This window comes from Oncorhynchus mykiss, chromosome 23 (genome assembly GCF_013265735.2).
Source record: "Oncorhynchus mykiss isolate Arlee chromosome 23, USDA_OmykA_1.1, whole genome shotgun sequence".
NCBI classification, from domain to species: domain Eukaryota; kingdom Metazoa; phylum Chordata; class Actinopteri; order Salmoniformes; family Salmonidae; genus Oncorhynchus; species Oncorhynchus mykiss.
In genome coordinates this window covers 5,888,683-5,904,824 of record NC_048587.1, presented here as the reverse complement: position 1 = coordinate 5,904,824, position 16,142 = coordinate 5,888,683, and the positions used below count along the sequence as shown (strand labels likewise).

Below are 16,142 nucleotides of genomic sequence, written 5' to 3'. Positions count from 1 at the left end.
GGGGAAATATGGAAAGGGGATGACAGTGGGGAAAGATGGAGAGGGGATGACAGTGGGGAAAGATGGAGAGGATGACAGTAAGGAAAGATGAAGAGAGGATGACAGTGTGGAAAGATGAAGAGAGGATGACAGTGGGGAAAGATAGAGAGAGGATGACAGTGGGGAAAGATGGAGAGAGGATGACAGTAGGAAGAGATGGAGAGAGGGTGACAGTGGGGAAAGATGGCGAGAGGATGACAGTGGGGAAAGATGGAGAGAGGATGACAGTAGGAAGAGATGGAGAGAGGGTGACAGTGGGGAAAGATGGAGAGAGGATGACAGTAGGAAGAGATGGAGAGAGGATGACAGTAGGAAGAGAGGGAGAGAGGGTGACAGTGGGGAAAGATGGAGAGAGGATGATAGTGGGGGGGAAAGATGGAGTGGGTGACAGTGGGGGAAATATGGAGAGAGGATGACAGTAGGAAGAGATGGAGAGAGGGTGACAGTGGGGAAAGATGGAGAGAGGATGACAGTAGGAAGAGATGGAGAGAGGGTGACAGTGGGAAGAGATGGAGGGAGGATGATAGTGGGGAAAGATGGAGAGGATGACAGTGGGGAAAGATGGAGAGAGGGTGACAGTGGGGAAAGATGGAGGGGTCAGTGGGGAAAGATGGAGAGGATGACAGTGGGGAAAGATGGAGATAGGGTGACAGTGGGGAAAGATGGAGAGAGGGTGACAGTGGGGAAAGATGGAGATAGGATGACAGTGGGGAAAGATGGAGAGAGGGTGACAGTGGGGAAAGATGGAGAGAGGGTGACAGTGGGGAAAGATGGAGATAGGATGACAGTGGGGAAAGATGGAGAGAGGGTGACAGTGGGGAAAGATGGAGATAGGATGACAGTGGGGAAAGATGGAGAGAGGGTGACAGTGGGGAAAGATGGAGAGAGGGTGACAGTGGGGAAAGATGGAGAGAGGGTGACAGTGGGGAAAGATGGAGAGAGGGTGACAGTGGGGAAATATGGAAAGGGGATGACAGTGGGGAAAGATGGAGAGGATGACAGTGGGGAAAGATGGAGAGAGGGTGACAGTGGGGAAAGATGGAGAGAGGGTGACAGTGGGGAAAGATGGAGGGGTCAGTGGGGAAAGATGGAGATAGGATGACAGTGGGGAAAGATGGAGATAGGATGACAGTGGGGAAAGATGGAGATAGGATGACAGTGGGGAAAGATGGAGATAGGATGACAGTGGGGAAAGATGGAGAGAGGGTGACAGTGGGGAAAGATGGAGAGAGGGTGACAGTGGGGAAAGATGGAGAGAGGGTGACAGTGGGGAAAGATGGAGAGATGATGACAGTGGGGAAATATGGAAAGGGGATGACAGTGGGGAAAGATGGAGAGGATGACAGTGGGGAAAGATGGAGAGGGGATGACAGTGGGGAAAGATGGAGAGGATGACAGTAAGGAAAGATGAAGAGAGGATGACAGTGTGGAAAGATGAAGAGAGGATGACAGTGGGGAAAGATGGAGAGAGGATGACAGTGGGGAAAGATGGAGAGGGGATGACAGTGGGAAGAGATGGAGAGAGGATGACAGTGGGAAGAGATGGAGAGAGGATGACAGTGGGAAGAGATGGAGAGAGGATGACAGTGGGAAGAGATGGAGAGAGGATGACAGTGGGAAGAGATGGAGAGAGGATGACAGTGGGAAGAGGATGACAGTGGGAAGAGATGGAGAGAGAATGACAGTGGGAAGAGATGGAGAGAGGATGATAGTGGGAAGAGATGGAGAGAGGGTGAAAGTGGGGAAAGATGGAAAGGGTGACAGTGGGGAAAGATGGAGAGATGGTGACAGTGGGGAAAGATGGAGAGGGGGTGACAGTGGGGAAAGATGGAGAGGGGTTGACAGTGGGGAAAGATGGAGAGGGGTTGACAGTGGGGAAAGATGGAGAGGGGGTGACAGTGGGGAAAGATGGAGAGGGGGTGACAGTGGGGAAAGATGGAGAGAGGATGACAGTGGGGAAAGATGGAGAGAGGATGACAGTGGGGAGAGAGGGTGACAGTGGGGAAAGATGGAGAGAGGGTGACAGTAGGAAGAGATGGAGAGAGGGTGACAGTGGGGAAAGATGGAGAGGGTGACAGTGGGGAAAGATGGAGAGGGGATGACAGTGGGGAAAGATGGAGAGAGGGTGACAGTGGGGAAAGATGGAGAGAGGATGACAGTGGGGAAAGATGGAGAGAGGGTGACAGTGGGGAAAGATGGAGAGAGGGTGACAGTGGGGAAAGATGGAGAGGGGGTGACAGTGGGGAAAGATGGTGAGAGGGTGACAGTGGGGAAAGATGGAGAGAGGGTGACAGTGGGGAAAGATGGAGAGAGGGTGACAGTGGGGAAAGATGGAGAGAGGGTGACAGTGGGGAAAGATGGAAAGGGGGTGACAGTGGGGAAAGATGGAGAGAGGGTGACAGTGGGGAAAGATGGAGAGAGGGTGACAGTGGGGAAAGATGGAGAGGGGGTGACAGTGGGGAAAGATGGAGAGAGGGTGACAGTGTGGAAAGATGGAGAGAGGGTGACAGTGGGGAAAGATGGAGAGAGGGTGACAGTGGGGAAAGATGGAGAGAGGGTGACAGTGGGGAAAGATGGAGAGAGGGTGACAGTGGGGAAAGATGGAGAGGGGGTGACAGTGGGGAAAGATGGAGAGAGGGTGACAGTGGGGAAAGATGGAGAGAGGGTGACAGTGGGGAAAGATGGAGAGAGGGTGACAGTGGGGAAAGATGGAGAGAGGGTGACAGTGGGGAAAGATGGAGAGGGGATGACAGTGGGGAAAGATGGAGAGAGGGTGACAGTGGGGAAAGATGGAGGTAACTTAGATCACTAGGCCACAAGCACAAATATAAATTCATGGACCACTAGACCACCCTAGGCCATGAGCACAAATATAAATTCATAATTTAGACCAGTAGGCTACGAGCACAAATGTAAATTCATACAATTATTCAGACAATGAATTCATAAATACTAAGCAATTGGCTCCTAACCTGTCCCCAGTCGTCCAAGTCAAGCAGACTGGGTCCTGGCCCTACATCCTGGCACTCATAGGGATCAGGAGGCCATTTAGGACACAAGCCCTGGTCATAACACTTACTATACAGTTCATCCTGTGTCACTTTAATTCTGGAATGAAATTCCCCTACATAGATGAGATTCATGTTATTCTGTTGGAATGGCCGGCCTGGTTGTCGTTGATCCCATGCTGGCTGTCGTTGATCCCTGGCTGGCTGTCGTTGATCCCTGGCTGGCTGTCGTTGATCCCGGTGGGCCCACGCTGGCTGTCGGTGGGCCCAAGGCTGGCTGTCGGTGGGCCCGTGCTGGCTGTCGGTGGGCCCAAGGCTGGCTGTCGGTGGGCCCAAGGCTGGCTGTCGGTGGGCCCAAGGCTGGCTGTCGGTGGGCCCAAGGCTGGCTGTCGGTGGGGCCAAGGCTGGCTGTCGGTGGGGCCAAGGCTGGCTGTCGGTGGGGCCAAGGCTGGCTGTCGGTGGGCCAAGGCTGGCTGTCGGTGGGCCCGTGCTGGCTGTCGGTGGGGCCAAGGCTGGCTGTCGGTGGTGCCCGGGCTGGCTGTCGGAGGGCCTGGGCTGGGAGAATTAAATGCCTGTAACTGCTCATTTGTATGTTGGGAAAGGCGTCCGCCTGGCTGAAGGGAGTCCATTCTAAATGTATGTATTTATTTTTGTTAGTGTTTTTAATGTTTATGGGTGTGGAACAGGGCTGGGGAAGCCTGTCCTGGCAGTCTTGTTGCTCCATCTGCTCGCCTCATGGTGTATTATCGGTTAGTCCAGCCAAGAGGAGCTGGGAGAGGCGGCCGTATGCAAAACGATCAATTAGCAGGTCCAGACAGCCTGGACTGGGGGTTGTCTGTTTGAAACGTGCTGTATTTAGGGTGAAGCTATCCGTCCTCTCCTTCAGCATTGACAGACACTGTTGTGGGCTTCAGCAAAGACTAATCCTCTAGCACGGTTTACTTCTCATACACTCAGCCAGCCAGCCAGCCAGCCAGTCACTCAGCCAGCCAGCCACCCAGACAGCCAGTCAGTCACTCAGCCAGTCACACAGCCAGCCAGTCAGTCACTCAGCCAGCCAGCCAGCCAGTCAGTCACTCAGCCAGCCAGCCTGCCAGTCAGTCACTCGGCCAGTCAGTCAGTCACTCGGCCAGTCAGTCAGTCACTCAGCCACTCGGCCAGTCAGTCAGTCACTCGGCCAGTCAGTCAGTCACTCGGCCAGTCAGTCAGTCACTCGGCCAGTCAGTCAGTCACTCGGCCAGTCAGTCAGTCACTCAGCCAGCCAGCCTGCCAGTCAGTCACTCGGCCAGTCAGTCAGTCACTCGGCCAGTCAGTCAGTCACTCGGCCAGTCAGTCAGTCACTCGGCCAGTCAGTCAGTCACTCGGCCAGTCAGTCAGTCACTCAGCCAGCCAGCCTGCCAGTCAGTCACTCGGCCAGTCAGTCAGTCACTCGGCCAGTCAGTCAGTCACTCGGCCAGTCAGTCAGTCACTCGGCCAGTCAGTCAGTCACTCGGCCAGTCAGTCAGTCACTCGGCCAGTCAGTCAGTCACTCGGCCAGTCAGTCAGTCACTCGGCCAGTCAGTCAGTCACTCGGCCAGTCAGTCAGTCACTCGGCCAGTCAGTCAGTCACTCGGCCAGTCAGTCAGTCACTCGGCCAGTCAGTCAGTCACTCGGCCAGTCACTCACTCACTCGGCCACTCACTCACTCACTCGGCCACTCACTCACTCACTCGGCCACTCACTCACTCACTCGGCCACTCACTCACTCACTCGGCCACTCACTCACTCACTCACTCACTCACTCACTCACTCACTCACTCACTCACTCACTCACTCACTCACTCACTCACTCACTCACTCACTCACTCAGCCAGTCAGTCAGTCACTCAGCCAGTCACACAGCCAGCCAGTCAGTCACTCAGCCAGCCAGCCAGCCAGTCAGTCACTCAGCCAGCCAGCCTGCCAGTCAGTCACTCGGCCAGTCAGTCAGTCACTCGGCCAGTCAGTCAGTCACTCAGCCACTCGGCCAGTCAGTCAGTCACTCGGCCAGTCAGTCAGTCACTCGGCCAGTCAGTCAGTCACTCGGCCAGTCAGTCAGTCACTCGGCCAGTCAGTCAGTCACTCGGCCAGTCAGTCAGTCACTCAGCCAGCCAGCCTGCCAGTCAGTCACTCGGCCAGTCAGTCAGTCACTCGGCCAGTCAGTCAGTCACTCGGCCAGTCAGTCAGTCACTCGGCCAGTCAGTCAGTCACTCAGCCAGCCAGCCTGCCAGTCAGTCACTCGGCCAGTCAGTCAGTCACTCGGCCAGTCAGTCAGTCACTCGGCCAGTCAGTCAGTCACTCGGCCAGTCAGTCAGTCACTCGGCCAGTCAGTCAGTCACTCGGCCAGTCAGTCAGTCACTCGGCCAGTCAGTCAGTCACTCGGCCAGTCAGTCAGTCACTCAGCCAGCCAGTCAGTCACTCAGCCAGCCAGTCAGTCACTCAGCCAGCCAGTCAGTCACTCAGCCAGCCAGTCAGTCACTCAGCCAGTCAGTCAGCCACTCAGCCAGTCAGTCACTCAGCCAGCCAGCCAGTCAGTCACTCAGCCAGCCAGTCAGTCACTCAGCCAGCCAGTCAGGCTGTGCACCTGCCCAGTCAAGTGAAATCCATAGATTAGGGTCTAATGAATTTATTTAAATGGACAATGTTCCTTCTTTTAACTGTAATTCAGTCAAATCCTATAAATTGTTGCATGTTGCGTTTTTAAATAATTTTCCTTCAGTTTAGTTAATTGCCTTGTCTTTCTGGCTCAGGTTGGATGATTACCTGAGGTATGTTTAATGGCTGATATTTCCCGTCCTGCCCTATTCACCTGTTGGGGACGATGTTATCATTCAGTGTATAGGAGATAGGAGAGAGAGAGAGAGTACATTTCAGAGGGTTCATTCTAGGTCAGTGAACAGCTGAGATGTACAGGTTTCTCGACAAAATAATCCACTGACTCCCAGCTGTTTTAATCTGTGACTCTGTGTTTGTGTCTGATGGAAGTCATTGCGTAGTGAATCCACTCCTCTCCTGATTCTGCAGCATACATACCGTAGTCCTCTTCTGTCTTTCTATTGGTTGTCTTCCAGTCCAGCGAGCAGAGCGATTTATTCACCGCGCCAGGCTACGGGGCAGAAAACCAATAAGTTGATTTATACAGATTGAATGCACCAGACGCTCCCGGTGAATCACGCTCCTGAACGTCACGTAAATTTGAGCTTGTTGATCTGTGATGGTGATGTATTCGGTCCCATCCGACTTTAAACTTAACCGGACACAGCCGTTACTCTCCTCTCGGTTTATATAGGACCCACACGGAGGCTGCTTCACAAATACTGTTCTATTGTCTATGTGGTACCCTCAGGGTCTGGTCTGAATATACAGTGTGCTGACATCATTCTCCCTGGGGGATAGTGTAGCGAAGATGTAGTGAGAATACACTCTGAATATACAGTGTGCTGACATCATTCTCCCTGGGGGATAGTGTAGCGAAGATGTAGTGAGAATACACTCTGAATATACAGTGTGCTGACATCATTCTCCCTGGGGGATAGTGTAGCGAAGATGTAGTGAGAATACACTCTGAATATACAGTGTGCTAACATCATTCTCCCTGGGGGATAGTGTAGCGAAGATGTAGTGAGAATACACTCTGAATATACAGTGTGCTGACATCATTCTCCCTGGGGGATCGTGTAGCGAAGATGTAGTGAGAATACACTCTGAATATACAGTGTGCTGACATCATTCTCCCTGGGGGATCGTGTAGCGAAGATGTAGTGAGAATACACTCTGAATATACAGTGTGCTAACATCATTCTCCCTGGGGGATAGTGTAGCGAAGATGTAGTGAGAATACACTCTGAATATACAGTGTGCTGACATCATTCTCCCTGGGGGATCGTGTAGCGAAGATGTAGTGAGAATACACTCTGAATATACAGTGTGCTGACATCATTCTCCCTGGGGGATCGTGTAGCGAAGATGTAGTGAGAATACACTCTGAATATACAGTGTGCTGACATCATTCTCCCTGGGGGATAGTGTAGCGAAGATGTAGTGAGAATACACTCTGAATATACAGTGTGCTGACATCATTCTCCCTGGGGGATAGTGTAGCGAAGATGTAGTGAGAATACACTCTGAATATACAGTGTGCTGACATCATTCTCCCTGGGGGATCGTGTAGCGAAGATGTAGTGTAAATACACTCTGAATATACAGTGTGCTGACATCATTCTCCCTGGGGGATAGTGTAGCGAAGATGTAGTGAGAATACACTCTGAATATACAGTGTGCTGACATCATTCTCCCTGGGGGATCGTGTAGCGAAGATGTCGTTGCAAATTACACTCTGCCATATGGACTGGATACAACACAATTATTGCAGTTCAGATTATTGGACTCCTATGTGTCCTGACTGAGGATGGGATAGTGTATGATTCATGTGTGTTGTGTTCTGGTTGTCTGGTTCAGTGGGCGGGGCTCTAACTGGTTGTCTTGTTCAGTGGGCGGGGCTCTAACTGGTTGTCTGGTTCAGTGGGCGGGGCTCTAACTGGTTGTCTGGTTCAGTGGGCCTGGGCTCTAACTGGTTGTCTGGTTCAGTGGGCCTGGGCTCTAACTGGTTGTCTGGTTCAGTGGGCCTGGGCTCTAACTGGTTGTCTGGTTCAGTGGGCCTGGGCTCTAACTGGTTGTCTGGTTCAGTGGGCCTGGGCTCTATCTGGTTGTCTGGTTCAGTGGGCCTGGGCTCTATCTGGTTGTCTGGTTCAGTGGGCCTGGGCTCTATCTGGTTGTCTGGTTCAGTGGGCGGGGCTCTAACTGGTTGTCTGGTTCAGTGGGCCTGGGCTCTAACTGGTTGTCTGGTTCAGTGGGCCTGGGCTCTAACTGGTTGTCTGGTTCAGTGGGCCTGGGCTCTAACTGGTTGTCTGGTTCAGTGGGCCTGGGCTCTAACTGGTTGTCTGGTTCAGTGGGCGGGGCTCTAACTGGTTGTCTGGTTCAGTGGGCCTGGGCTCTAACTGGTTGTCTGGTTCAGTGGGCGGGGCTCTAACTGGTTGTCTGGTTCAGTGGGCCTGGGCTCTATCTGGTTGTCTGGTTCAGTGGGCCTGGGCTCTATCTGGTTGTCTGGTTCAGTGGGCCTGGGCTCTATCTGGTTGTCTGGTTCAGTGGGCGGGGCTCTAACTGGTTGTCTGGTTCAGTGGGCCTGGGCTCTATCTGGTTGTCTGGTTCAGTGGGCCTGGGCTCTATCTGGTTGTCTGGTTCAGTGGGCCTGGGCTCTATCTGGTTGTCTGGTTCAGTGGGCGGGGCTCTAACTGGTTGTCTGGTTCAGTGGGCCTGGGCTCTAACTGGTTGTCTGGTTCAGTGGGCCTGGGCTCTAACTGGTTGTCTGGTTCAGTGGGCCTGGGCTCTAACTGGTTGTCTGGTTCAGTGGGCGGGGCTCTAACTGGTTGTCTGGTTCAGTGGGCCTGGGCTCTAACTGGTTGTCTGGTTCAGTGGGCGGGGCTCTATCTGGTTGTCTGGTTCAGTGGGCCTGGGCTCTAACTGGTTGTCTGGTTCAGTGGGCCTGGGCTCTAACTGGTTGTCTGGTTCAGTGGGCCTGGGCTCTAACTGGTTGTCTGGTTCAGTGGGCCTGGGCTCTAACTGGTTGTCTGGTTCAGTGGGGCTCTAACTGGTTATATCCTTTCCTCCCCCTGCAGCCAAAGACAAATCGGAGAAGATATTCGCCCTGTCGTTTGTGAAGCTGATGAGGTACGATGGGACGACCCTGAGGGACGGAGAGCACGATCTCATCGTATACAAGGTAGGTAATATAACACCACCTCATCGTATACAGGTAATATAACACCACCTCATCGTATACAGGTAATATAACACCACCTCATCGTATACAGGGTAGGTAGTATAACACCACCTCATCGTATACAGGGTAGGTAATATAACACCACCTCATCCTATACAGGGTAGGTAATATAACACCACCTCATCGTATACAGGGTAGGTAATATAACACCACCTCATCGTATACAGGGTAGGTAATATAACACCACCTCATCGTATACAGGGTAGGTAATATAACACCACCTCATCGTATACAGGGTAGGTAATATAACACCACCTCATCGTATACAGGGTAGGTAATATAACACCACCTCATCGTATACAGGGTAGGTAATATAACACCACCTCATCATATACAGGGTAGGTAATATAACACCACCTCATCGTATACAGGGTAGGTAATATAAAACCGCCTCATCGTATACAGGGTAGGTAATATAACACCACCTCATCGTATACAGGGTAGATAATATAACACCACCTCATCGTATACAGGGTAGGTAATATAACACCACCTCATCGTATACAGGTAATATAACACCACCTCATCGTATACAGGGTAGGTAATATAACACCACCTCATCGTATACAGGTAATATAACACCACCTCATCGTATACAGGGTAGGTAATATAACACCACCTCATTGTATACAGGGCAGGTAATATAACACCACCTCATCGTATTCAGGGTAGGTAATATAACACCACCTCATCGTATACAGGTAATATAACACCACCTCATCGTATTCAGGTAATATAACACCACCTCATCGTATTCAGGGTAGGTAATATAACACCACCTCATCGTATACAGGGTAGGTAATGTAACACCACCTCATCGTATACAGGGTAGGTAATATAACACCACCTCATCGTATTCAGGGTAGGTAATATAACACCACCTCATCGTATTCAGGTAATATAACACCACCTCATCGTATACAGGGTAGGTAATATAACACCACCTCATCGTATACAGGGTAGGTAATATAACACCACCTCATCGTATACAGGGTAGGTAATATAACACCACCTCATCGTATTCAGGTAATATAACACCACCTCATCGTATACAGGGTAGGTAATATAACACCACCTCATCGTATACAGGGTAGGTAATATAACACCACCTCATCGTATACACGTAATATAACACCACCTCATCGTATACAGGTAATATAACACCACCTCATCGTATACAGGTAATATAACACCACCTCATCGTATACAGGGTAGGTAATATAACACCACCTTATCGTATACAGGGTAGGTAATATAACACCACCTCATCGTATACAGGGTAGGTAATATAACACCACCTCATCGTATACAGGTAATATAACACCACCTCATCGTATACAGGGTAATATAACACCACCTCATCGTATACAGGGTAGGTAATATAACACCACCTCATCGTATACAGGGTAGGTAATATAACACCACCTCATCGTATACAGGGTAGGTAATATAACACCACCTCATCGTATACAGGGTAGGTAATATAACACCACCTCATCGTATACAGGGTAGGTCTTATAATACCACTGACCAGGTATATGTGTATGTGTAATTCTGTATGACCCCCAGGCAGAGGCTAAGAAGCTGGAGGACTCGTCTCTGTACCTGAACCTGCCTGCTACCAAGGTGGAGCTGGAGGAGAAGGGTTTGTCCACTACGGGGAAGGGTACACACAACCTGGGCAACTGTACCATCAGCAAGGACTCCTTCCAGATAGCAACCCTGGTGTGTTCCACCAAGCTCACACAGAACGGTAAAGAGACTCTCTCTCCCTCTAGCCCTCTCTCCTTCCAGTCCACTACAGCCTTCTCTCCCTCCTCTACCCTCTCTCTCCCTCCAGCCCTCCCTACTTTGTGCTCTCCACCGTTCTCTCGCTCTCTCCATCTCACACGCTCTCCCTCCAGCCCTCCTTACTTCTCCCTCTCCCCCCCACCAATCTCTCTCCCTCCAGCCCTCCTTACTTCTCTCTCCCTCTCTCTCGCTCTGTCTCCGTCTCCCTCCCTCCCTCTCTCTCTCTCTCTCTCTCTCTCTCTCTCTCTCTCTCATCCCTCTCTCTCCCTCCCTCTCTCCCTACCAGTAAAAGGACCAAGCTGGTGCACATGACATGATGTTCCTCATCTAGAACTGTACCGTTGGACTCCTCATTATAACTATATAGAATGTGTGTTGTTAGACTGGTGCTTTCTGCTGTGAACCGGACTCTTGGCTTCTGGGCTCATGGCTTCCTCTCCTAGAATGAACCAAACCCTAGGATGGTTTTCAATCTGTCTTGGGCTACATGATGGGATGAACATGGGAACAAAGAGGAGATGAAAACTGAAGCAATGAGAACAAAGACCAGGGAAAGACTGGGGCACTGACTACAACAGCCCATCTTTTGGCACTTTAAATTAATAGTTTTACTAGCCTACAGCCATTTCCTGTCCGTCCCACCATGAAGACACATTCTGAATAAAGAGCGCTCTGACTCAGATCATGTGAAACAGTGGAGATGAAGAATTAAAAGAAAGGGAATTTCTGCTATGCTCCCAGGGAGCCATTGAAGCAACTCAGTGTTGTTTAAGTACCTCTCCATTACAGTCCAGTCACATAGCAGCTATATGCAGCAGTTCTCTCTCTCTCTCCCTCTCTCTCTCTCTATACCTCTTCTCTCAGGAATGAGAGGCTGCTGCATATCACAAGGCTGCATCCTACACCCTATATATTGACCAGAGTCCATAGCGAATAGGGAGCCATTTGAAGTGTCGATGTAGACAAGGGTGCATTGTTTTCCCCTCCCTGTATGGTGACAGAGCTTTCTCCTGATGTTCTTCTCTACTGTGTTTCTCTTGACTTCCTTCTCTCTCTACTGTGTTTCTCCTGACTTCCTTCTCTCTCTACTGTGTTTCTCTTGACTTCCTTCTCTCTCTACTGTGTTTCTCCTGACTTCCTTCTCTCTCTACTGTGTTTCTCCTGACTTCCTTCTCTACTGTGTTTCTCCTGACTTCCTTCTCTACTGTGTTTCTCCTGACTTCCTTCTCTCTCTACTGTGTTTCTCCTGACCTCCCCCCTATTACACACCCTCTGTCCTCCCCCTTATTACACACCCTCCGTCCTCCCCCCTATTACACACCCTCCGTCCTCCCCCCTATTACACACCCTCCGTCCTCCCCCCTATTACACACCCTCCGTCCTCCCCCCTATTACACACCCTCCGTCCTCCCCCCTATTACACACCCTCCGTCCTCCCCCCTATTACACACCCTCCGTCCTCCCCCCTATTACACACCCTCCGTCCTCCCCCCTATTACACACCCTCCGTCCTCCCCCCTATTACACACCCTCCGTCCTCCCCCCTATTACACACCCTCCGTCCTCCCCCCTATTACACACCCTCCGTCCTCCCCCCTATTACACACCCTCCGTCCTCCCCCTTATTACACACCCTCCGTCCTCCCCCTTATTACACACCCTCCGTCATCCCCCCTATTACACACCCTCCGTCCTCCCCCCTATTACACACCCTCTGTCCTCCCCCTATTACACACCCTCCGTCCTCCCCCCTATTACACACCCTCCGTCCTCCCCCCTATTACACACACACCCTCCGTCCTCCCCCCTATTACACACCCTCCGTCCTCCCCCCTATTACACACCCTCCGTCCTCCCCCCTATTACACACCCTCCGTCCTCCCCCCTATTACACACCCTCCGTCCTCCCCCTTATTACACACCCTCCGTCCTCCCCCTTATTACACACCCTCCGTCATCCCCCCTATTACACACCCTCCGTCCTCCCCCCTATTACACACCCTCTGTCCTCCCCCTATTACACACCCTCCGTCCTCCCCCCTATTACACACCCTCCGTCCTCCCCCCTATTACACACACACCCTCCGTCCTCCCCCCTATTACACACCCTCCGTCCTCCCCCCTATTACACACCCTCCCCCCTCGCCCTGTTACACACCCTCTGTCCTCCCCCTATTACACACCCTCCGTCCTCCCCCCTATTACACACCCTCCGTCCTCCCCCCATTACACACCTTCCGTCCACCCCCCTATTACACACCCTCCGTCCTCCCCCTATTACACACCCTCCGTCCTCCCCCCTATTACACACCCTACGTCCTCCCCCTTATTACACACCCTCCGTCCTCCCCCCTATTACACACCCTCCGTCCTCCCCCCTATTACACACCTTCCGTCCTCCCCCCTATTACACACCCTCCGTCCTCCCCCTATTACACACCCTCCGTCCTCCCCCCTATTACACACACACCCTCCGTCCTCCCCCTATTACACACCCTCCCCCCTCCCCCCCTATTACACACCCTCCCCCCTCCCCCCTGTTACACACCCTCCGAAGTGTTACTAGTGATTTCCTCTTCCTCATCTCAGTTTAAATATCTTTAATGTGCTTCCCTATGGACAGCCATCCAGCTTCCCGGATATCCCAGAGTCCCCAGCCCGTTTCCATCTGAGATGAAACTCTCCTTTTAATTAAGCTAGAGTTATGTGTCCGCCAGCCCTGGGAGCCGACGGCGTTGGTGAGGAGAAGTGGCTGTGGTCTCTTCTCTTCCCAGGGGGTTGGCACTGCAGTCGTGGGACTTTGTCACAGGCAGGAGGACAGCTTGAGAAATAGGGAGATGAAATGACCTGAGAGAGATATCGTCTGCAGTGCCTCCTCTCTAAACTTGTAGTGGTCAGATAAACAGAGGTACGAGCCTTGTGGAGCTCCTCTCCTCTCCCCTCCTCTCCTCTCCTCTCCTCTCCTCTCCTCTCCTCTCCTCTCCTCTCCTCTCCTCTCCTCTCCTCTCCTCTCCTCTCCTATCCTCTCCTCTCCTCTCCTCTCCTATCCTATCCTCTCCTCATCCACCTCACTCTCACGTTGGCTGCTTGATGATTTATTCTCATCTCCTGTCATTTGTCTTGCTGATCGTTGCTGAGTGTTGGCGCTGCAGGTGTACAGATTTGTAACTCCTGGTGAGGCCTGTTTTAAATAAGACCAGAAGACTGAACCCTGATAGGTGGATACCCAGAAGACTGAGTGAGTGGTTAGGCTACTAGACCTGCTGGTTACTGGCCCAATGCTCTAACCACTAGGCTACCTGCTGGTTACTGGCCCAATGCTCTAACCACTAGGCTACCTGCTCTAACCACTAGGCTACCTCCTCTAACCACTAGGCTACCTGCTCTAACCACTAGGCTACCTGCTCTAACCACTAGGCCACCTGCTCTAACCACTAGGCTACCTACTCTAACCACTAGGCTACCTGCTGGTTACTGGCCCAATGCTCTAACCACTAGGCTACCTGCTGGTTACTGGCCCAATGCTCTAACCACTAGGCTACCTGCTCTAACCACTAGGCTACCTGCTCTAACCACTAGGCTACCTGCTCTAACCACTAGGCTACCTGCTCTAACCACTAGGCTACCTGCTCTAACCACTAGGCCACCTGCTCTAACCATTAGGCTACCTGCTCTAACCACTAGGCTACCTGTTCTAACCACTAGGCTACCTGCTCTAACCACTAGGCTACCTGCTCTAACCACTAGGCTACCTGCTCTAACCACTAGGCTACCTGCTCTAACCACTAGGCTACCTGCTCTAACCACTAGGCCACCTGCTCTACCCACTAGGCCACCTGCTCTAACTACTAGGCTACCTGCTCTAACCACTAGGCCATCTGCTCTAACCACTAGGCCACCTGCTCTAACCACTAGGCCACCTGCCTCTAACCACTAGGCTACCTGCTCTAACCACTAGGCCACCTGCTCTAACCACTAGGCCACCTGCTCTAACCACTAGGCCACCTGCCTCTAACCACTAGGCTACCTGCTCTAACCACTAGGCTACCTGCTCTAACCACTAGGCTACCTGCTCTAACCACTAGGCTACCTGCTCTAACCACTAGGCTACCTGTGATGGATGTCATTTACTACTGAGCTGTGTGTTTGCAGACAAGACTGGATCAAGCTTTCTCCTTTCTAGCTTTCTCCTGCTTGAGAGAGAGAGAGTAGGCTACAGTAGTGCTTTCAACAGTGGGGTGGACTCAGTCTCCATCACTGACGAGATAGATTTCTCCTCCAGCTCAGTATGTGATGTGTCTCCTCCATCTAAAACAGAGAATGCGCTTCACTTCCTATTTAACTTTTGTGAGTTCATTCATTCAATACAACACTATGCAACGACTCTCTCCTCCATCTCTCCTCTCCATCTCTCCTCTCCATCTTTATCTGAATTTATTATGGTCCCAAGACCCACAACTGTTCTGCCTGCGGCTATGGAATCCTGACCTGTTCACCGGACGTGCTACCTGTCCCTGACCTATTATTTGACCATGTTGGTCATTTCTGAACATTTGAACATCTTGGCCATGTTCTGTTATAATCTCCACCCGGCACAGCCAGAAGAGGACTGGCCACCCCACATAGCCTGGTTCCTCTCTAGGTTTCTAATCTCCACCCCACATAGCCTGGTTCCTCTCTAGGTTTATAATCTCCACCCGGCACAGCCAGAAGAGGACTGGCCACCCCACATAGCCTGGTTCCTCTCTAGGTTTCTTCCTAGGTTTTGGCCTTTCTAGGGAGTTTCTCCTAGCCACCGTGCTTCTACACCTGCATTGCTTGCTGTTTGGGGTTTTAGGCTGGGTTTCTGTACAGCACTTTGAGATATCAGCTGATGTATGAAGGGCTATATAAATACATTTGATTTGATTGTCCTGAGTGATGCCAACAAGTCTTCAACATAACACAGCTTCCTACATAGAGATGAATGTTTTAACAAGCTCTACCAGTTTTATAATCCCTCCAAGGTGGACTGTCTGTCTGCCTGCCTGTCTGCCTGCCTGCCTGTCTGCCTGCCTGCCTGTCTGTGTCTGCCGTGCTGTCTGCCTGTCTGCCGAGCTGTCTGCCTGTCTGCCGAGCTGTCTGCCTGTCTGTCTGTCTGCCCGTCTGAGCCCTGAGAACCATGTCTGAGCCCTGAGAACCATGTCTGAGCCCTGAGAACCATGTCTGTCTGAGCCCTTAGAACCATGTCTGTCTGAGCCCTGAGAACCATGTCTGTCTGTCTGCCGTGCTGCTGCTCTCTGGTACATGAACCTAATCATATCCACTTAGACATTAATTCATCTTTCTTGAGATTTTACACTTCGTTGTGATGGGGATTCTGAATGCTTTTTGGCGGACATTTTGCTAACAAATGTTTTAATCAGATATACTGGGGGAGTTATGCTAATCACCTGATCACCTGTCTA

At 51.6% G+C, this 16,142-nt stretch overlaps 1 protein-coding gene across 6 annotated transcripts in view; it reads left to right on the top strand.

Moving 5' to 3' along the window:
- The window catches only part of LOC110514830 (dedicator of cytokinesis protein 1), a 538,819-nt gene that overhangs the window by 94,322 nt on the left and 428,355 nt on the right, over positions 1–16,142 (top strand). For all 6 annotated transcript variants that reach the window (XM_036960808.1, XM_036960809.1, XM_036960806.1 and 3 more), the window contains 2 exons: positions 8,741–8,844; positions 10,474–10,657. In XM_036960808.1, coding sequence (XP_036816703.1) covers positions 8,741–8,844; positions 10,474–10,657 — 288 coding nt within the window. The remainder of the gene's footprint in view (positions 1–8,740; positions 8,845–10,473; positions 10,658–16,142) is intronic.